General features: G+C 41.9%; 1 protein-coding gene across 2 annotated transcripts in view; it reads left to right on the top strand.

Moving 5' to 3' along the window:
- The window catches only part of DPP4 (dipeptidyl peptidase 4), a 78,678-nt gene that overhangs the window by 35,960 nt on the left and 19,241 nt on the right, over positions 1-23,477 (top strand). For both annotated transcript variants that reach the window (XM_082631548.1, XM_082631547.1), the window contains exons 9-20: positions 340-500; positions 1,940-2,052; positions 9,509-9,644; positions 11,663-11,707; positions 13,781-13,888; positions 14,147-14,214; positions 15,168-15,221; positions 15,595-15,716; positions 17,622-17,669; positions 17,915-18,013; positions 20,186-20,255; positions 22,775-22,969. In XM_082631548.1, the coding sequence (XP_082487674.1) occupies positions 340-500; positions 1,940-2,052; positions 9,509-9,644; positions 11,663-11,707; positions 13,781-13,888; positions 14,147-14,214; positions 15,168-15,221; positions 15,595-15,716; positions 17,622-17,669; positions 17,915-18,013; positions 20,186-20,255; positions 22,775-22,969 (1,219 nt within the window). The remainder of the gene's footprint in view (positions 1-339; positions 501-1,939; positions 2,053-9,508; positions 9,645-11,662; positions 11,708-13,780; positions 13,889-14,146; positions 14,215-15,167; positions 15,222-15,594; positions 15,717-17,621; positions 17,670-17,914; positions 18,014-20,185; positions 20,256-22,774; positions 22,970-23,477) is intronic.

Below are 23,477 nucleotides of genomic sequence, written 5' to 3'. Positions count from 1 at the left end.
ATCAGCCCCTTGTGTGAAATTTACTTTTAGTATGTTTTGCGGCATAAATTTAGAGGATTATAAGATAAAGAAAAAAATGTAGAGTTTATATTAAATATTGTGTGCTAAAATATTCAAAAATGGTCCAACGGGTTACTTATTTTTACAATCCAGCTCTATCCTTGAAGATTTTATTTTTATTCGTTTGTATTACTCTGATTTTGGAAGCCCAGCAAATGCAAAGTGGTTCATTAGTTGAACTCTACTGTAATTACTAAAGCTAATGAGAACAATATTTTGAATGCCAAAGCCAATTTATCAGCTACTTCTTGTAACAGAAAAATTTCTGTCTTTTTTCAGAGGAAGTCTTCAGTACTTACTCCGCTCTGTGGTGGTCTCCAAACGGCACTTTTTTAGCATATGCCCAATTTAACGACACAGAAGTCCCGCTGATTGAATACTCCTTCTACTCTGATGAGTCACTGCAGTACCCAAAGACCATGCGTATTCCTTATCCAAAGGTCTGTGCTCCGTTCATATAGTGGTTCCGTGATTTGATGGGAAGAGAATGGTTTCATTTAATCCTTTCCTGCTAATGAAAATATTGTCAGTCTCTCTTCAACAGCTTGTGTGATTACTCTTGCTGAAGTCAACAGCATGTGGCAATTTTAAAGTATTTTTATTATCCCAGGAAAGAGTGTGATTTAAGGTTTTGTAATTTCTCCAAAAACTTTGAAGAATGACAAGCCGAAAAAGATGGGGAAAATGCTTTTGAAAGAAATAGGGGGAATGAAAATGTTTGAAAGGAGGAAAAGAGAGGCTGTGATTGAATCACAAGCTCATCTCATTTGTAGAAGTTGGATTGTGCCCTAGATAAAGTTGAAGAGTGGGGTTATATATCAGGTTGTATTACTAACTAACAGATACATGATGAGTTTTAGTAGTTCTATTATAGATTTGGCAGTAATGTAAATTTCACCCATCCTACATTTGGAATAATAGTGTCATGTCTTGGTTTTCAAGACTGTTTGCCCCTCCGGGATGCATGTTTATGAAAACTAAAGAGCCTTATTAAGCAGTATAAACCAAGGAAGAGGGAGGTTTAGGAAGGAACCAGGATTCTTCACTTCACTAGTGTCATAATAACAATGGCCACAGTATCATCTATAGGAAAATCTAATAGGAAAGTGTTTTTGCTGTAAGCAATTTGGGAGAAGGGATTTTTATTTTTACCGACTCCCTCAATTTGCCTTATGAAGAGCTGCCATTTTAGGGAGACAGAGGAAGTTAAAAGAAAAAAAATCAGAGACTAAATATGGAGATGTATTTTCAGTGGAATGTTATTTTTTGAAGAGTGCAACTGGCAAAGAAATACCATAGAGTGTTCTCACTAAAAATATCATATTATTTCTAACTAATTTGTCAATTGAAAATCTATGTGTATATATAAAACGATTTTATAGATTTCTGTCATAATATTGATTGTAAAACTCCAAAGTACTGAACCTGAATTTGGAGTGGAAGTGATGGCTTCCTAATTAGCATTTTGGCTCTCGGCTCAGGTAAACTAATTTTCCTGGGGGATTGTGTCTTTGGCTGAACCCAGGGTGTTCTTCCTAGTGGTCAGCCATCAGTCTTCCTGTCTTCGGGAGTCAGGGTATATTTACAAATTAAAAGAATTGATTTTAACAAGTTTATCCTTTTTTGCTCAAAGTGCATAAATTATGAGCATTCATTACTTAAACAGGAGTCATATATGTATTTCTGCCTGAACATGAGAAGGTTGCATTTCATGACTCTCCCTTATGTTCATTTTATGTGTATTAAATTGTTTGAAAGTGTCTGATTGTTTATAATTTTATGGCCATAATGCAGACATTTTTGTACAGCTTTAAACTTGTGTGTTGATGTTATGTATATATCTTTTGTCAATACCAATTCTGTGATTGTTTTTTCCTAGGCAGGAGCTGTGAACCCAACTGTAAATTTCTTTGTTGTAAATACCACCACCCTCAGCCCAGACATCAATGCAACTTCCCAGCAAATCGTTCCTCCTGCTTCTGTGTTAATAGGGTAAGACTCCTGACCCAAATGCTTGTGTTGTAAACAGTTCCACAGCTCCCCGGGAGAACACTTTCAAAATGAATGGCAGAATCAATGACAGTATCTCATGGTGTCACCTGGCCCTGCCCGTCATTCATTCTTCCATTCAACCACTCTGTTGGGCTGCACTTGCCCAGTTTTAAGACCAAAGAAAGAACCCAGAGAGAGCAACAAAGACATCAGTGGTTTAATGGGTGAGGGAGCTTACACATCTGAAGCAAGGTCCTGGAGCAACAACGCACAGCGTGCTGCTGCGTACAGTGGGCAGGACATGGCAGCAGGCTTCACTCCCAGGGGGAAGAGGAGATTGCCAGTTACAGGGAGGATTACATCAGGTTGGCTCATTATTTACCAAGGAAACCAGCGGAAAGGCACGCCCCTCACCTCCCCTTTGTTAAGAATAGTCACTGGCTGGAGCCTGGGGCAAGTATGTAGGAAGGTTACTCAGGGGAGTAGGTGTAGGTGGAGCAGGCACTGGTCGAGCAGGGGGTGTACAGAGAGCAAGAGAACAGCCATCTTGGGTGGCCTGACCCATACACACTCTTTGCTGAGTTCCAACTTCATGCCTTCATGCCGGCCATGGTTCCAGGGGTGAGGGTGCAGAATGAATAGAGCAGCCAGAGCCTCTGGTGTCATGGAGGCTCCACTCAAGTAGGGGAGGCGGACAACAACCAGGTAAACAAATAAAGTTACGTGAAATGTTGTGAAGACGATCAAAGGAGGGCAGCCGTGATGCTGATGGTTGGGGGGAGGCCAGGGAAGGTCTCTCTAATAAGAGGCCTGTGAGCAGTGATGTGAAGGAAGAGGGGAAGATCTAGCCACATGGAGAGCTGGGGGAGCAGTATCCGGGCAGAGGAAGAGCAGGTGCAAAGCCCCTGCAGAGGGAGCGTGCTTGGTGCAATAGAGGCACCTGCATCTGCAAGGAGGCCACATAGTCTGGAGCATCTGAGTGGAGAGGGGAGTGATGGGAGGAAGGTCAGATCACACGGGGCTTTGTGGGGCCTGGTAAGGCCTAGAGTAATTCAGGGAAACCATGGATTAATTTTAAGCACCCCCGTGACACCGATGTGCCTCCAGATGTCATTTGCTTGAATGATCCTTGGTGGTTTGAAACTCTCAGCCCCTCCTTCATTTTCCTGTAAACACCAAACTGCATGAAACTTTTGGCCATCAGGTTGCTCTCTCTTCTTTTCCATTACTTATGTTGGTTTTATCATTGCTTCTAAATAATGACTAGCATCTATTGAGCACTCTCTGTGTGCCAGACACAGGGCATCACATGCTTTATCTTATTAGTCTTTAAGTAACTCTTTCCAGCAACTATTTTTATATGACTCTTTTGCAGATAAGAAAATGAGGCCTAGAGGTTAAGAAAATGACCCAGTAGGGGGCTGTATTCAAATCTTTCTGACTTGAAAGAAGGAGCTTGTAAGCACTCTTCTTCGAGGTGCCTCTCTCTCCCTCTGTGTGAATTCAGCTGGTGCCCTCAGAAGCCTGAAGTTATCATCAGAGCCATATGGAAGCATTTTCCTTCTCAGGGTTGCATTTACTACATCAGGCATGCTGGAGGGCTTAGAAATATCTATATTAACCTGTTTATTCCTAGGGAAAATTAATTATCAGTCAACTAAAAAGTATTTTTTTAGGTTCTAAAATCTGCTCTTTGGTCCCGTCCAGCTGTCTCTTCCATCAGCATTGATTAAGCACCCACTATTTATACTCACAGATGTCCTGTAGGGCTGAGTCTGCCTTCTGGCACTTATGATGGGGTGGAGGATATAAAACATGTCAATAAATGACTCCCAAAGTGCCTATGACAGAGGCATAAACAAAAGGCTGGAGGCATTCTGAGAAGGGGGAGATGGGTTTTCCGTGACCCTGGGGATCAAAGAAAGCATCCTGGAGAATGAGTGAATTGGACAGGGCACGGTGCGGGGGAGGAGGACTGCAGTGGAAGGATCACCGAGCGTACACAAGCTCGGGACTGCCCAGGAAAGAGCAGCAGGCCCTGCGTGCCCTCTTGGTCTACGCCCAACATCTGTCTGAAGGGAGGATGAGCCGTGAGCTCCCACGCTGAAAGATTTTAGATCTGGAAGGGGCTTTGGACCTTACAAATGTTTTTAAGGAACGAGAAACCTTTGTGCAAGTGAGAGACAACAGAGGTGGGGTGCCAGTAAGCAAACGGCAGGTGGCTGCTCAGGTTATAGGCCCAGCCCCTGTGCCTTCTCCTTCCCCCAGGAGTCTCAGAATCGACAGAACCTACCGGGGTTCCAGAACACACTGAGAACACCTCTGTGACACACAGATGAGAGACCTGAGGCTCAGAGAGGTAGACCCATTTGCTTAAGATCACACAGCAACTTAGCATGGGAGCTTGGGAATAGGACAGAGGCCCACACTTGCTGGGCCAGAGTAATAGAATAGTCGAATTGAAGTGTATTGGGTGCTTCCTGTGTGGGGGACTGTGCCTGGCGCTCTGCTCACGTTGTCTCATTTATTACCCACATGCTGCCTATGGTGTCATTTTCACGGCCACTTCACAGATGAAGAGATGGCATCTTTCCCACTTAGAAATCACTTTCCAAGGCACAGTTGTGAATTTCGGAGCTCAGGAAACTTAAGCAGTTTGAGGACTTATTTTTCACCCTATATGAATGAATCCTTAAGTCTTTGTTCTTTGCAGTTCTTTACGCCACACTCATGGTGAGGGTTGCCTTACTCACTGTGGGTATTTTCTGGGGAACGTATTTCACCAAAGAAGCATCTCTGGAAATGCTACAGGAATGTGCTGTCTATGAAACTGCAAACCAAGCTCTGGTCTCTGTTGGCACCAGTACAGCTGCAGCTTTGCTGAAACCAGGCTTGAGGGCCCCTCTGGAGAAAAATGTTCTCGTACACGGCGGTGCTTCGTTTTCTAGCCTCACGCAGAGATCAGCAGGGCCAAGTTAATGCGGGCAAGTTATGCCTCTTCAGCTGCCCGGCACCTTCTGCTCTGTCTTGTAGTAATTCACTCACTCCTGGAGCCAGGCCCTCCTCTGCCTGCGCACCCATCACTCATTTTCTCCTTAGGCCTCATCCTTTCATCACAGAGCATCCAGCAGGAAGATGAGGCTCTCCCCACACAAGCACACGTTTTCCAAGGGTTGTTTTAGGAAAGTGGACTCCAAATAGCCTTCTTCTTTTCTAAAGTGGCCTAGTGGAAAGGGGCAGGTGAGGTGGGAAGAAAACCCTTTAACATGATTAGTGGGTCTCCTGGTCCTAAATACCTTTATCTACCAAAAGCCAAACATTATGCTTCAGGTTCAGCAATCAGCCACATAAAAGTAACTTTTCCCCATTTGAAAACATTGAGCGATGGAATTTGGGAAGTCTGCCAGGAAACTCACATGCCTCTGGCATCTTCCCTGCCCATTTCTAGATCAAAGGTTCATGAACCTGTATCCTCCACTACCTTTGTCACTCTCCACAGCCCAAGGTGTACTCTGCACCCTGTGAGGGCTCCATAAAGGCGGTTCACCAGTGGAGTGCTTCTCTTCAATCAGTTTCTCTTTCGGATTTGGAATTGAGGGGAGACAGAATGAGAGTGTGTAACCCAGCCTGGAGCTGCGATCACACCAGGCTAGGATGTCAGTGAGTCATGAAAAAGATATAAGGAAACCAAGGGCTTAATTGTAGTCTTTACTGGAAGTTTTAAGTCCCCACTTAAGACCAGAAAAATCCAACAAGCAGGATCATCAAGTATACTTTCCACAACATGCCAATTTTATTCTGTAAAAACAGAGAGGCACATACTGAATAGACTGGTTAGAGTGGTTGGGGGAGGGGTGGAAGAGGAACCAGGGACTGTACAGGCAGCCTGGCCTTCCCTTGAGCCACTGACTGCCTTTCCCAGGTTAGACACAGTGATTCAACAAGATCTTCTAACTTCTGAAACAGGATTAGTCCAAGAGGAATACGAGTGATTTTAAAACTAAAGCAATGAAGTAATTTCTGTACATAAGGAGAGTTCACACCCATGTGGAGTCTACTCTGGGCCAGGAACTCAGGAGGAATGTTAGAGTTCATGTTTTGCAGACAAGTAAACAGAAGTGTAGAGAGGTTAGGTAACTCGTTCAAGGTCACACACTGGACAGGGTTGGAATCAGGATTCAAAATAAACAGTTAGGGGCTTCCCTGGTGGCGCAGTGGTTGAGAGTCCGCCTGCCGATGCAGGGGACACGGGTTCGTGCCCCGGTCCGGGAAGATCCCACATGCCACGGAGCGGCTGGGCCCGTGAGCCATGGCCGCTGAGCCTGTGCGTCCGGAGCCTGTGCTCCGCAACGGGAGAGACCACAACAGTGAGAGGCTCGCGTACCGCAAAAAAAAAAAAAAAAAAAAAGCAGTTGGCTTCAGATTTCCTTCTCCCAGTCATTCCCTCTGTAGAGCCTCCACCCATCCCTCTGGTAAACATTGCTGGTTAGCTTCACCCTTTTAATTCTTTTCAGGATAAAACTCCTCACTCTATGAAATCTATTTATTCCTTGAGAGTGTATATGACGGAATAACTGAATTTTATAAAGCAAATCGTATTTGAATGCACTGGGAGAGACTTGTGCTTGAGAGTCATACGACACAGGGTATCCCTTTGTAAAGTGGCTGCTGCCTTGCAAAGAGTAGGCATGTAATAAAGGTCTGTTGTGTGATATTAATTCCCCTAATTTGTGTAAATGTTTCTTTGGGTATGTTAAAGATACTTAAAATAAGGTACCTATTACTACCTGCAAAGAAAACCACTACTAAGCGCAACTGCATATGGTGGAGTGATTAACTCAATGAACCACGCAGGTAAGAGGGCCTCCTGCCGACGCGGGCCGCAGACTCCATGCTACCCTTTTTCCCCCTAGAGACAGGTACATAAAGCAATAAGAACTACTGGTATAGAACAGGGCTTAGCACCCCTGGGCCTGCCGGCCAAATCCTGCCCCCACCCATTTTTAGATGGTCCGCCAGGTAAGAACGGTTTTTACCTTTGTGAATGGTTGGGAAGAAAAATCATTAGAAGAATAATACTGCATGACAGGTGAAATTTACATGAACTTCCAATCTCAGCATCTCGTTGGCACCCAGCCACACTCACACATTACGCACTGTCTCTGGCTGCTTTGGTGCTGCCAAGGCAGAGTTGAGTAGCTGTGACAGAGAGCATGTAGCCCGCAAAGCTGGAACTATTTACTGGCTGGCCGTTTTCTGAAAAATGGTTCTGACCCCAGGTCTAGAGAGTTCATGTCAAAAACTTTTGTTTTCTATCTTGTGTTTCATTCTTCCATTCCCTTTGCAAGTATTTATCCCCTGCCCCCCCGGGATGACCGGTTCGCCTTTCCATTTTCTCACTTAACGCCTCTGCCTTAGGCTCAGTACCGGGCAGTTAGACTAGATGAGGCGCCCTTGCTCCTGGGCCGGTGAAGCAGCATTCTCCCTCTCAGACTCCGCAGCCTGGCGGTTCGTGTAAGCACCATGAGACCCGTGATAGCGGTGTAGAAGGAGGGGGTCTTCAAGAAAGCTTCACGGGCGGGGGATATTTGAGTAAATCCTGAAGAAGTTAAAGCATGACAGTTATTTCAGACCGAAGGGCAAGTTGACAAAGGGAGGCATGTGGAAAGCCTCATAGGGTGTTCAGGGGACACGAGTCGTGCAGACTGGACAGTGTACAGTTCTTTTTTTTTTTTTTTTTTTTTTTGCGGTACGCGGGCCTCTCACTGTTGTGGCCTCTCCCGTTGCGGAGCACAGGCTCCCGACGCGCAGGCTCAGTGGCCATGGGTCACGGGCCTAGCCGCTCCGCAGCATGTGGGATCCTCCCGGACCGGGGCACGAACCCATGTCCCCTGCATTGGCAGGCGGACTCTCAACCACTGTACCACCAGGGAAGCCCTACAGTTCTTAATAAGCAAGAGAAAGGACTGAAATGGAGAGGAGTCCCTGTTTGTGTGAAGGTGGTGCTTTGCTGCTCAGTGAGGGGTTTTGGTCTTCTTTCAGTGCCTGCCACCTGCAGTGGAGACAGCCTGGAGGCCCGGGTACCCCTGGGCGTATTAACACCGTGACTGTCCTGCCCTGCAAAGGGAGATAGTGAAGTGGTGAGGGGCTTAAAGTGCTTTATCCAGCACCTGATCCATCCTAAGCACTCAACAAATATTTGTTGTTTGATTTAGTGTCTGTGAAGGGAGTGGGGACAGGAAGGGATCTGTGAATTCTGAGGAAGGACAGAGCTACTTAGGTCAGGAGGATGGGACAGGACTTCCCCCTCTGTTCAGTGCTACATTTCCACAGAATTTTCCTGAGCACCTGCTTTGTGCCAGGTAGTCTGCTAGGCCCTGGAGATACCCTGTGAACCAGACAGCTGTGGCCCAGCCTCAGAGAGTTTGCAGTCAAGCAAGGAGAGCCTTGACAAGAGGAGGGGTGGGCACAGCCCGTGAAGGAAATAGCAAAGGAGTCTGTTTAGGGTGAACAGATACGGCCATAGCGTCAGATGGGGAGGGGTGGAACGAAAAATTTCCTTTGGAATTCTGACCAAAGGGAGCAAGGTTTTGATCACACACTGGACAGGAATGATTTAAGAAGTGTCATACAAAAATCGCACGAGGGTGTGGGGAGCAAATAAAATAAAATAAATTATCCAGAGCAAATATTTAGGGAGGCTAGCAGAAAGGTAAATTAGGAATTCCATGCATCTCACTTATCTCTCAAAATGTAGTTTCAAACACTGCTAAAGGTTTTTGTTGGAGGAGGCTGTACTGCTCGAGATATCTCTATTTATATAAATTTATGTTAAAATACCAAAAGTTTCCTTAATTTCTTCACACGATTTATATTTGGGCACTTGAGAAAAGATTTGTAGGATATAATTATTTGGTTTTCAAACTTTGCAGAGATGTGAGTCCATTTTTTCCCCTTTGAAAATGAAGTTGAGAAAAGGGTCAACTGTAGTTTCTCCCTAGTAGGAAGAATGTTTTAGAGAAACATATCAAATTGCCAGAAAAGAATAAAATCTCAACCAGTGTCCCTGGGTTCCCTGTAATGGTCCCTCCAGACAGCAGAAAAGAGATGGGAAAATATCACCCTTGACACCCTGGCACCACCAAAGGCCAGTTGTGGACTTGCAAAGTCCTGAGCCATGGTGTGAGGCATGTATGTTACACCTCTGTGGGACGTTAGCTGTTGTTCTTCCTGTCAGATATATTTGCATTTCTATTCAAAATTAAATTACACTTTAAGCTTTAAGAAAGGGTAAAATACTACGGTGTTAAATGGCTTCAACAACTATTTAAAACTGTATTCCTATTAAGATTGATTTCATTGAGCAGAATGTCTATTTGTACCAAGGTCTGGAAATAGTTATTCTCCTTCTCCCCTCCCTCCATCCCTCCATCCATCCTTCCCTCCCTCCTTTCAGGGATTACTACTTGTGTGATGTGACATGGGTAACCGAAGAAAGGATTTCTGTGCAGTGGATCCGGAGGATTCAGAACTATTCAGTCATGGATATCTGTGATTACGATGAGTCCACCGGAAGATGGATTTCCTCAGTGGTAAAGTTGAATCGGGATGTTCTGCTTCCAAAGCTACATGTGATCTGAGGGCTGTAGGAAAACAGGGAGAGTGCTATCAGGAAATACAGCTTGAATGTCTATTCTTTCTCTGTGTCTGACCCTGAGGCAGTGAGTAAGTCTTGACTGACTTTTAGATAATTTGCTATTACCCTGTGGTACGTCTAGTTCATCTGCTCTCACTAGTCATACTGTTTTAGTTATGGAGACTATCACTTGGGAAAAGGGTGGTGGTGATTGGAAAGCCAGAAAATAGAATTTGATGTCAAAATTCACAAAGCCCGAGAAAGCCAGGGGCCGCAAGGTCAAGGAAGCATGTTTCAGGAAATGAAAACAAATACCAAGAGGCCACAAATCTATTACCACTCTGTGACTATCTTTCAGCAGTAAACAGCTTTAGAAAGTAAATAGATAACTTCCAGGCTGAGAGGGTGGCAACATTAAGGCAAAGGCAAGTGTTAATCCAACCTTGAAGTGCTGGGGGTGTTTCCAGCCCAGAGACCTCAAGGTATAGGGGTTGGATCAAAATTAAAGCCCCATTGGGACCCTCAGGAGGGGTAGAGCCTGGGGGAGGCTTGCTGGCATATGTCAAGGACAGCTCGACAAGCCCTTTTCTGGTAATGGGCTCTGTGCCCAAACACCTCTTCTCCCTGCTCCACCCTGGTTGGGCACATGGAAGATTCTTGCCTCAGAAATCCTGCCCTCCACTGCCTGCCCCTGTATCTTGAGGCACTCATTCATTACTTATATAGCAATCATCGAATACCTATTTTGTTCCAAGTTCTGTGCATAGCACTGGAGGGAAAAAAAAAATTAGGCAGCATGCCTGTCCCTAAAATGTTTATTTTCTGGTAGGGAAGACTGTTATGAAAATCAATAATATTAGTTTCCATTTCTTGAACGCTCACAGTAGCCAGACACTGTGGAGATAGGCTCAGTAAGGTCAAGGAGCTTGCTTAGGTCACAGTGACAGCCAGAATCCAAACTAAAAAACCAAGCTCTTTGCTTCCTGCCAATTAAATCATCTCAGTATCAGCATAATGTGCTCTAAAAGTATATAAGCAAGGTACAAAGGAAACGTAGGGCAAAAGAAGATAATCAACCTGCCTGGGGGGAGGCAGAAGGGGACAGGAGATGACGTGGAGGAGACTAGAGCAGCCTGGGGTAAATTGTCATATTCGGGGCAGCATGAAGGCATGTGGACCCTATGAGCAGAGGCTGTGCAAAGGCATCTGGGGTGAAGAGCTTGGAGCCTGCAGGGTCTGGGGGTGCACAGGACTAGGGGTTGAGGCAGAGGCACGGTGATGAGAACTGAGGTTTGAGATATATGCTAAGGCTCAGGCACCATTCTGAGGAGTTTGACCTTACCTTGTAAGACAGAGCTATTTCAAGGTTTTAAGTAGGAAAGAATTATAATGAGATAGAACTATCTGTTGCCTGATGAGGTCAGCTGTGGGTTGAGCAGGGTGGAGGGCAGACTGGAAGGAGAGCAGGGCAGCAGGGTCTCCAAGCAGGAGGTCAGGGCCCTGGACCTGGGAAACCCGACAGGACACAAACTAAGGCAATAATGGTGGAGGAGAACAAGAGAAATCAAAGAACTAGAAGACAGGGGCTGAGGGGGTTACTGTGAGAAGAGCAGGGGTCTGGAGTGATTCCCAGGTCTCTGGCTTGGGTGAATGGTGCCACTAACCCAGAGAAGAACGAAGGAGTAAGAACAGGCTGGTGGGGATAAGGGAAAGATTCTTCTGGACTTGCTGAATTGAAAATGTGGAGGAGCTTGCAGGACGGCTTACGAGTTACACATCCAGGACAGAGCTCTAGGCAAGAGAGGTAAATGTTCTAATGTAGCTGTGTAAAAGGTACTATCATACATACAAATATGTGAATGGAGATAGCTTCCCTTTATTTTATTACAAGTACAATCTTGCTTATATTGCCACAAATTGCAGCTAAAGAGTAGAATTCATATCTCACGTCTCTCTGTATTTTTCCCTCCCTAGGAACAGCAGCACATTGAAATAAGTACCACTGGCTGGGTTGGAAGAGTAAGTTGTGAGAGTTATGGGGTTTTCTGTCGTATGGATCATATACTCAGAGCTATTTAATATGCAGATATACCAAACGAGGCCTCTATGTTATTTGCTATTAATAGAGACCTTTTGTCACGTAATATTTTAATGCCCCCGTAGAGATGTCTTTTTATAGAGAATATACAACATGCTTGGTTGAAAAAAGTAAAAGGACAAGTGAAAATTCAAGAGAAGAGCAGATAAAACAAAAGACATATTCTAGGCAAATTCTAACTCCTGGAAAGTTAAAAAGCAACCGTTGCTGAAAGGCAGCCAAGATACCAGTTGTCCTCGTTGACCTCATGTTCGAAGTTAGGTGCTCTGCTGGCAGAAAACATGGTTTCCGCCCTCAGCCTCTGCACAAACGCAGGGGACAGGACTTCCCCCGGCAGGGACGCAGTGGCACTCACACCACACCCGCTATGCACCTCTCTCTGGAGGAATCATACACACGTGGGTTCACACTTTACTATACCCTGGATGCAGAACTTTCTCCAAGGAAGCACGTGACCCTCCGTGACTTCCCATGCCTCACGCTACACCTTGTGCAGACTTATACCAGCCACGATGCTACAAGCCCGTGGAGTGAAGCAAACCGACGAAGGCACTGCAGCCCTCATGGCACCTCGTGTGAAAGAGGAAGAGTGAATCGCCCCTAATTTGTATGGCCACTTCTATTAAGCCCCTTTAAGAGGGAAACAAAGTGACATAAAAAACGTAAGGATTTCTCATCTCCCAGAACACAGAGGTGCAGCCCCCTGGTCCAGAAATGCGACCCCTTCCAGCTGGGCTCGGAGCCCCCTAGCATTCACACGTCCTTTTTGTTCAGGCATTGATTGGGCAGAGGGGAGAGGTTTGCCAACATGAAAAGTGGTTTCCTCCATGGCAAGAGACATGCTACACTTCCTCACGACTCTTTGAAAAAAATATGTTTTTTCCTCTCTGTATTTAACCAGACAGATGCCACTTTTCACACATTTCTACTAGGCACAACTCCATCCAGGGGAAACAGGGAAATGTATTAAAAAGATAAGGCTGTGAACACAGGTCTAGAGAGGGGAATGTGTTTCCGAGCTCTGTAATGAGAACACCAAGTGTACTGCACGCCTCGGCTTGCTCCATAAATGCATTCGTTTTGAATCACTAAATAGAAGAGGGAAGCATTTTTCTTCCCAAAATGGGAGCTGATGAGCGAGGAAACAGCGAGAGTGAAGTGAACCAACAGTTTTAAAAGACCATCTCCTACCTGCTCTCAAATGTAGTAAGGAAATCGAAGTCGTAAAGAGATATATTCCTTTCAGGCTGGGATAGATCCTCTTCTGCTTAAACGACATTATGTTCTGAGAACTATCTTTTATCGAACTGTAAAAAATGGAAATTTTGTTCTATATTTCCATACAACTATTTTTTTTGGGTAAATTGTTGATCCTATTTAGCAAAATGGAAAGGCTTATAATAGAGATGATAACTATATGAATGTTTCCGTATGAAATATACGACAGACATTCCTTATGGTATCTAGTCCAGAAATGATTAAAGAGTTTCTAAGTCTGACTTTCAAAAAAATTATGTATAAGAAACAGGGGGGAGGGGGAAAGCCCTCAAATTACAAACCACCTCCAACTAGAAACAGTCAAAAATAATATTAGTCTGTTTCAAGAAAGCACATTGTGACATCGAGGAAATTGACTTCTTAGAACTGAAAGTCTGATGCTAATTTTCTCACACATATCAAGACACCATAGCGTTATCCTCCATAGACAGAAGATGCCTAAGGGTAACAATAACCACTGCTATGTGTTGAGTGTCCTGTGTAAGCCTCTTCATGTTTATTCTTTCATTTACTCCCCACCAAAAATTCCCTAGGACTTAGATCTTTTGTCTGCATTTTCTAGGAGGAGAATATTCTATTGAGACCCTCTGATTGCAATCGGCAAGTAAATGAAATATGTGTTTTGAGCATAGGTGTTGGGAGGACTTTCTGAAGCTAAAGTTGTACTGAGATGAGGCTAATGTGCTTTAACATGTTTCGTGTTTCCTATTCTCTAGTTTAGGCCTGCAGAACCTCATTTTACCTCTGACGGGAATAGCTTCTACAAGATCATCAGCAACGAAGAGGGCTACAAACACATTTGTCACTTCCAAACAGATAAGAGAGTGAGTATTTTTAAATAATTTATTTCGGGTTGATCTCCTTTTTTTGAAACTAACTTGAAGTGGAAATCATTTGGTAAAGTCGATCACTATGTACCAATAATCCGACTAATTCAAATACCCCAGTGGTATCTGCAGTAAGGTAGGATGGGGAAAAGAACTGAGATTATCCCAATTCCTGTTGTAAATGATTTAATCCTCCCCTTAACTTTGATCAGAGAGAGAGTCTAATAAACCTCTTTTTTAAAAAAATCCCATCAGAATTGCACATTTATTACAAAAGGAGCCTGGGAGGTCATTGGAATAGAAGCTCTTACCAGTGATTACCTGTAAGTATTCTAATAATCAGTAGTATATCAATATATTTGTCATAATCATGCCATTCGTTGCCCAGAAATAAGGAAAAATCTTCTACAAATAAAGAGTAGTCTATTTGGAATGTGTTCAGGACTTTTTTCTTTTTAACATACGGAAGCCTTAATGATTTTCACATATGCTCAGCAGACTTGATACCATGCCACCAAGCAGCTCTACCTCTTGCTCTTACCTGCTTTACATTAGAAGAGCTGGAGCCTCTTTTTCTTAAACGTCTTGGAACACTGAACTAGCGTTCAGGGGCATTTTGTTAAATTTCAACTGATACTGGATTTTTGGAAGGCTTGGAGAGGCTATTGTATTTGTCCATGTCTCGGCCTTACTCTTTGGCGAACGGAAAGCTTTTCAGAGGCTGTCAACTACCACGCATGAATTGATGGGATAGGAAGTGTTGTTTTTCATTAGAATCTTAGGCACTTTTTATAATTCTTTATTGGTTTCACCACGGAGGAGTCTTGCCATTGCTCAAAGCAGTTTTTGAAGGTCCTGTTTAGAAGTGGCTCTGCCACTCTTAGGAGGATGGGGCTCCTGCCGCCGTGTGGTTTGTGTTATGAAACAGAAAATATGGAAAACAGTGTAGATAAATGGGGTGTCAACTTTAGACTAGTTGTCCAGTCATATTATTCTGAAAGAAGACTTTCTTTGAGTTTTCCCTTGTGACTCTAATTAAGGGAGTAATCCCCATATTCAGATATTTTAGTCTGTTAAAAAAAGAATCCCCTATTTAGAGATGATGGGGGTCAAATGGTTTCTGAGGATGAGGGGGCAGGGAAGAATGATAAAGGAAGGGCAAGCACTAATGCACATGCACTTGTGTGAACACTAGTGCTTGGTGTTGAGTTAAATGGAGTGTACTTGACTTTTTCTTAAAAACAGAATTAATATATTTTATTTGTTTTCTTCCCAGATACTACATTAGTAATGAACATAAAGGAATGCCAGGTGGAAGAAATCTTTATAAGTAAGAGTTTTATCGAGTTGTTGACTTGACCTTTTAGCTAATGAACAATTTCTGGCTCTCGTGTTTTTATTTTTATTTTTTGCCTAGTCCTAATATATTAACTTGGAACTACTATCGAATGCTTTCATTCCTCGATAAACCAACCCACATGTCAACAAAAGAGCATGACTTTATTAGATGCTTTGTGATATTTCCAGACAACAGGAGGTTTGAGGTTATTATGAATTAATTCATGCCTTTTTTTCACATTTTAAAAGTTTCTGAATATTGCTTTGGCATTCTGATATCTTTGAAACTAGAATACAGCATTATTCAATTCCTTCTTTCATTTTTCCTTTCATCAAGTACTTAACTTCCACTGTTGGTTTTACAGAATCCAACTTAATAACCACACAAAAGTGACGTGCCTTAGTTGTGACCTGAATCCAGAAAGGTGTCAGTACTACTCTGTATCATTTAGTAAAGAGGCGAAATATTATCAGCTGAGATGTTCTGGTAAGTATGAATGAAGGACAGGGAGGGAGAGCAGGGGGTACCCCCAAAATCCCTCTCGAGTAGCTCCCTGCATCCCCTACCCTCTCTGGACAACCTTCTTACCACCCTCTTGGCTCAGTGTCTCCATCCCTGAAGCCTTCCTTTCAGTGCCCAGTTTCATCCCTGCTCAGTTCTCTCCTATTGAATCTGAGTTCTTGAGATCATACAAGTCCTATTCCCTTCACTCATGTATAAGTGGTGAGCTAACCATCTCTCCTTCCCTTTCTAACCAAGAGGCTTGCTTTAGACTGAAAGCACATCCCAGAGCTTATGTATGACAGAGGCACTTCATCCTTATACACATACATGTTGTGCATTTTTTTTTTTTTTTGCGGTACGCGGCCCTCTCACTGTTGTGGCCTCTCCCGTTGCGGAGCACAGGCTCCGGACGCGCAGGCTCAGTGGCCATGGCTCATGGGCCCAGCCGCTCCGCGGCATGTGGGATCTTCCCAGACCGGGGCACGAACCCGTGTCCCCTGCATCGGCAGGCGGACTCTCAACCACTGCGCCACCAGGGAAGCCCTGCTGTGCATTTTTTAAAACAAATTATAATTTTATGCACTTGCCCCTTGAAATGAGAAAAATGTATGTAGGTGGTGCCTGTGACTCAACCTGCTCACAGCTTCATCTTCTGTTGCTATTGTTATTATTGTTTTCTTTATTATAAGTGAAGAAATCTGGACAAGGAGAGACAATGTGATTTCACAGGTCACGCAGCTAATAAGAGGCCCAATGGGATTCAAACACAGGCCTCTGCTATTAACACTAAGCTAGATTACTTCTCAAAATGAGAGAAAAAGTCTGGATATTCTGAAAAAGAACTGTGAATCGCCAAAAAGAGGTCTCCAAACCATTTATCTGAACCTTTTTTTTTACTGGCACATTTTCTTTAATATCATATTTTCTTTGTAGTTCTTTACTATGGCTGTTTCCAGTCACCATTTCTTGGGCACCTGTTTTATATATACTAGGCACTGTGCTCAAGTTTTGTATTCATGATCTTGTTGATCCCTTAAAAAGAAAACTCTATAATGCAGATATCATTATCCTCATTTTACATGTGAGGAGATTGAAGCATAAGTATGTTATCTTATGTCACAAAGCACGAAAGCCAGGGGTTCAAACCCATGTCCCTATAATGCCTCCACTGTGGTTCTGATCAAATGTAAAAATTAATATCATGATCCAAATGTATCAGAATTAAATAGCTCACGAGATAGCTTTTTCTATACATTACCTTCCACTCTACAACTACCACAGTTGGGATAAATAGTGAAGATCTGAGTGTGTGAGAAAAAACACTTTTCGCATGCCAGGAAGGAATTGTTTATCCAAGTCAGGCACAGTGCAGATGTGCCGCCTCGTCCAGGACTCTGCAGTGTGGGCAGCAGCGGAGGGAAATCTGCCCTTTGGGGACCGGGGAACCTGGCTCTGGAGCTCCACCCTAAGGGGGCGGGGCCTGAGAGAGGTTGTGGTACTCGCTGGACCTCGGTGTTAAGAGTTGGGAAGGATAGCGGCTCTCGTTGGGTCTGGATGGCTTAGTCCACAGAAGAGGAAATTGGACTCAGGCATAGTAATGTGTGCAAGGCGCCCAGCAGGGTCAGAGGTGCATTTTCTGTTTCATTCTCCAGAGCCCTGTGCCTCTCCGGTAATACTTCTCACTCAAATTGCGTTCATTTTAAGGAAAAGGAAAATCAGCTAACAGTAAGCTTCTTATCCACTGTGATATTCATTCTATCAAAGCTAAATGGTGTCAAAATTATATCAAAGTTAAATGGTAACAAACGCTATTTTTGAAAAGTATGTTATCTTCTTAAAAAAAAAAACCAAACTCTAAAATATATTTTTCCCCGATTATGTTAACAGGCCCTGGTCTGCCCCTCTCTACTCTGCATAGCAACAGCAATGATAAAGGTACTTTCTCATATTTCACCCTCGTTTGCTTTTCAGGAAGGTGTGTGTGAATAGAAGCAACATGTACTTAACACAATGGGATTTTCTTTGGCTTTAGAGTGTCTTAACAATGACTTGAACACAAGGCTTATAACCTGAAGTACGTGTAGTCCCATCAGTGAATCGCCCACTTGTTTGTTATTGCTTTGCACAATCCAGATTCTTCACGTTGTAACAAATGACTGCTGTCTCAATTATTTGTTTAGAACTGAGAGTCCTGGAAGACAATTCAGCTTTGGATAAAATGCTGCAGGATGTCCAGATGCCCTCAAAAAAACTGGACTTCATTTATTTGCACAAAACAAGTAAGTTAAATTTCTGTTGGAACATAACTTTTCATGGAAACACCAGTAAAAATATAACTAAATATAAGTTTATCTGACAATATGTATTTTATTTTATACGTAAATCTAACGTAAGGTTATTTTTCCACGAAGTGTTCTGTCACAAGAACCACTAGTTTTACTTTTCTTTTAATTAAAAAATACAGTACCATTCTATGTAATATATATTATTCTAAGAGGAAAATATTTGGAGAAAATGCATTATTGTTAGTTCAGTCTCATCCCATTAGTAACTCTATTCTACTATTAAGCATTAATTGTGTTTTTAACTTAATGATATCCTAATATATTTTACCTTTAACCCAAACAGATTTAAAATAACTTGTATAAAAAAATAGGGTTGGCTATAAAATGTTGAAACTTCAGTCTCAGCACAGAAGTCTTGAATTTTTCCTAACCTCCTCCCCGTGATAGGCCCTGGCCTGGTGGCCTGATCATGGATTATGCTCAGGGACGACTAAGAACAAGGGGTTTCTTTGAGTAGGAAATCTTGTAATTTTGTTGCTGTCATTTTTATTTGTTTGCTTGTCTTTTCTATTAAGGGCTAACAACCCATAGGGGAGGGGGAATCCATCAAGACTGATTTATTTTAGATTCTTTTTAAAATATAGGATAATAATGGAAGAAACTCAGGTCATCCAATTTTAAATGGCAGGAAAAGCATGGAGAGTAGAGGGTACTTTTGAAGAAGAGCTTAAAGCAGTGCTACTGAAACTGCAGGTGCTTATGGATCACCTGGGATCTTATTAACATGCATATTTGGAGCCAGCAAGTCAGGGTAGGCCCAGGATGCTAAGTTTGTAATAAGCTCCTATGTGATGCCAGTGCTGCTGGACCTTGAATCTGGCTTGACTGGCAAGCGCTTAGAGTTCTGGAGAGAGTCCTGGAGAGCTATCTGGACCGCCTGGTACAGAAGGTGTTGAATATTAAGATGTGACATGTTAAATATTAGGATGTGACACCCCCCGCCAAAGGAGAGACGGTGCATCTTCCAAAAGATAGGAAGTAAAACACTTCCAATCAACTAGTGTTGATTCAGACAAAGGGGAGATCAAGTGTTGACTTTGGCATATTTATTAAAAACATCATTATCAACTTATAATGAATAGTTTGACATTCTACTCAAATATAATAAAGATTAAAACTTTTGTTCTGATAAGCACATTTAATCAGAAGGCATAAAATAACCAGCAAAATACAAATTGAAGAAAAATCTATCTACATAAAGATTTTACTCTTAAACTTTTATTTTTTCCTCAACTAAAATAATTATAATAAACAAAAAACAAAAGAAAGATAAACATAAGGAAGAACAGCTCTAGAGATAAGGATTTTTTTCCATACAGGTTAAATCTACGGAAGCTGGAAATAATCCTATTAAAATATGAAACAACTCTCTCTCTTCCTCTCTTTCTCTCGCTCTCTTAAAAAAAAAAAAAAAAGATTAGTCTAACTAATTAGCCTGAATTTAGGAGCAAAGGTAACCGATTTATTATTTAGGAACAAATTTTATTAAACTGATGTTAAAGTTAAATAAAGCACAGAGAATTAAACAGACCTGCACAAGATCGTACAGAACAGTTTGCCCCACATAAACCTGATTTCATTCTGTGAAACACAGAGCTGAAAATGGGAACTCAGCTTTACGGTCTGGGATGGCAATAAGAATTACAAAAATGTTATTAAATCAGAATTTTAAGATAGAGTTAAGGCCAACTAAAAATCCTAAACATCTTCAAAGAAATTCAAGAAGAGGAAAACATTTCGGAGGAAAGCTTAGAACATAAGCCATAAACAAACTAGATAAGTAGATCAGATGCCAAAGAACAGAATCATAAAAACAAAACATCAGCAATTCTAAGATGCCCTTTTATTTTACAAGGCACCAATGTATTTAATAGATCCATTAGAAACAACTTTATTGTTTTAACCTTAAACTAGTATTTTAACCTGAAAGAGAATATTTTTATATCTGAAAAACATGCTGAATCAAATCGGTTCATTTTCTTTTTCTATTCTAATTTAACAAACTGCTAAACTCTACATGTTATTTATCACTGACACAGATAAGGAACCGAAATCATGTGCTAATAAGTGTTCTTAATTCACTAATTAACCTTTCTGTTTGTTTAGAATTCTGGTATCAGATGATCTTGCCTCCTCATTTTGATAAATCCAAGAAATATCCTCTGCTAATAGATGTGTAAGTATTCAAGATAAGGGAATAATTTAGAAGTTAACCATTTGTACATCTTTTGCCCGGTGCAGCTTACTGAAAAATAGAGCCAAATGCATCCTTTCTCTCTTCCTGAAGCATTGTAGAGCAGTTTTAATATTTCTTCTTACATTCTGTAATTGCAAATCCAAGCCTGTGTTTTCTACCATCTTTCTAATGGAGAAGGTAGACACTCTTCTTCTATCATAATGGCATATGGAGTTTGTTTTGATTTTTTTTCCCCCCTGAACTCCGAGGGAATTCCAAAGAGATTCTCAAGTCCCCATGTTCATCCTTACCTCACGGACATTTTAACAAGCGATAGATGGGTATTAACAGTCTTCACAGTTTCCTTATCTCCAAATTTGCCCAAACATCTCCCATTGGTAGCCTTTAATTCATTCCAATGTCAGGTTTCTGTTTCTTTAGTTCCTGAAATATGCCTGGTATTTTCCATTCCCTTTTTTGGTGAAGAGAAGATGTGACACAGGAAAGTACTCATTATAATTCAAACTTCTCTAAGTCCTAGAGAAAGTTCTGAAATCACAAGTCTTTGAGCAGTAAATAAGAGCTCATGTGAGGTCTAAATATGGCATCTTTGTAAAATATTTTTGATAGTTACTAGGAACATATTTTACTTCAATATTTCCAAAATTGCCCTGACCTCACACATAATGCCACAATGCCACTCTTCCTGTCCCAACTTGCCTCATTTCCTTTATTCAAAACAAAACAAACCAATAAAAGTTCTGGGTGCCTGCTTCATGCCAGGTAATTTGCCTTATTTTGTCCACACAGCAAGCCGATGTGGTAAGTTCTGTTGGGCCCATTATACAGAAAGGAAAACTGAGAACTCAGGGATACTTTCCTGTTGCTACTAGCAAAAAAAAAAAAAAAAAAAAGAAGGGATAGAGATACTAGCATCAGACATGGCCTTGTTCAGCTGTGTTTACAGTTCCATGTAAACCAAACATAAAAGCTCAAAGAAAGAGAAAGAGGTATTTTAAACTTCCAGATATGCTATTTGATTCTCATTACACCTAATTTAGTCAAATGTTGACTACAGTAGCACTCACTTGCTTTGGGCCTTAGCCCCAATACTAAACAAGGATCCTTTACCTTTAAAAAAGAATGATATTTTGATACAAGCGTTTGTTAAAAAAAAAAAGTGATATTTTTATATTCTTGGACTCCCCAGTAAGTAATGACTAGATCTCCCCTTCATTAGGAAAGTTAAAAAAATATGGTAAATTTGGTGCCCATTCTCTTCAGTGACTTTCCTCTTCATTTTCATATATGTCTAAATCTTTGTTTTCTATTTTTAAAAATGACGTGTTTAATCTTACAGGGTTAGGTAACTTGATACATAGTTAATATTAAGGGAAGCTATTACTCTACCAAATATAAGACCACTGAAAGGACCAAGGCATTTCACATATTAAAAAAATGTTTACTTGCCCAAGAAATTCATGAATGCCTTCTTCTTTTTAAAGTTAGAATGTTGCAAAATCTAGTGTAAAATTAAAGTCATATAATATTTTGTTTAAAATTAAAGTTCTTTTGACTGCCATCCCTAAGGAAAGGGAGGAAAATGTTAGCAAAGTGGTCCAAGCAGGACTTGTCCAGTCCTGTGGAGGAGAGAGTGAGCAGATGAATAGGAGAGACAGGCTGGGGAGGGAAGACTTATTGGAGAAGATCTGGGTCCAGGAGTCCTGTAGATGGTGCAAAGAAGACGTATTTACATGAGATCCAATGAACTGTAGGGAGTGTCTCTTGATTAACAAATGAAAATGAGAGGGCTTGATGGAGATTGTACACACAGCTGTGTATGGATAAGTTGTAGTCTATATGAAGAAATGCAGCTATAAGGGAGTTAAACTTGTTAATAAATAGAATGCCAAACAGTATACCCATCTTCCAGTATAGTCTATTTCTTTCTCCTCTGAAGTTTTAAGGAATGGTGTTCATTCATACTTTGGCCCATTCCACAGTGCCTTGTGGAGCCTTAGTGAGCAGCACTGTGCTGGGCACTGAGGCACATGCAGTGCATATCCTACAGCAGTCAAAGTCCTTAAGGAAGTTCCAACCAAGGAAACTTGTAGTCTAGGAATGTTTGTAAGCTCAGTCAGAAAGATATATTCAAAGCTGAATTTATTGTCATCCTCATTGTTTTTTCATAACACAACTCCCCTATCCCAATTATTAGAATATTTACTTCTTTGATCTCCAAGATATATACGACTTAGAAACTGTTGGCCTGTGAATTCTGTGTTTGGTAACAGTTTTCAAAGATAAAACTGGTGGGCCTCTTTGGAGGAAACACACAGCCATTATAGTCATGTTGCCAAGTTTTAGAGGACCCATTGTGGACACCCCCGGTGGCTGGCACGATTTCAGGCTCATGAACAGGAAGATGTACACTTCCTGTCCACAGGGGATAGAAATGCAAGCACTCCTCATTTGATTCAGGAAAACCACAAAGGCTAACAGTTTGGGATTTTTCACAGATATGCAGGCCCCTGTAGTCAAAAAGCAGATGCTGTCTTCACACTCAGCTGGGCTACTTACCTTGCAAGCACAGAAAACATTATAGTAGCTAGCTTTGATGGCAGAGGAAGTGGTTACCAAGGAGATAAGATCATGCACGCAGTCAACAGAAGACTGGGAACATTTGAAGTTGAAGATCAAATTGAAGCAGCCAGGTGAGTGACTAGGAGATGAATTCAAACGTCATTTGATTTCTTTCTCCTTCCATTTATATTTTAAAGTTGTGAAGTGTAAAGAATTTAAAGTGTGGTGGGATGAATCTTTCATTCTTGGGCTGGATTTTTAGTGAAGATATTATGTTTAGACTTAGAAAGCGAGTTGACATATGTGCTACTACCTTCTAGGAATTGAGACTCAGAATTCATCAAACACATGGACAAACTGAGGGATAAATATACCCCTGAGTAAACATCTAACTAAACAAGCAAGCCAACCCTGTAGTCAAGGATAAGTAGAGGAGTTCGGTGTACATTTACCTTGGAGGAGGGTGACAGCTATGAAGTCCTAGGAGTGGCTCCTACATTCTGCTGAGTGAGGGTTACTCCCTCAATTTGGGAAAATTGTGGAACACGACCGTCACTCACAATTATAAGGGCTTTGTTAAGGATGAATGACATCAGTTATGAGACTATAAATAGATGTGATATGGCTTAAGAAAGATGT

Source organism: Mesoplodon mirus (assembly GCF_964341445.2).
Source record: "Mesoplodon mirus genome assembly, chromosome: 8".
NCBI classification, from domain to species: Eukaryota; Metazoa; Chordata; class Mammalia; order Artiodactyla; family Ziphiidae; genus Mesoplodon; species Mesoplodon mirus.
Note: the sequence above shows the minus strand (reverse complement) of the source record. Positions and strands in the feature narration are given on the sequence as shown.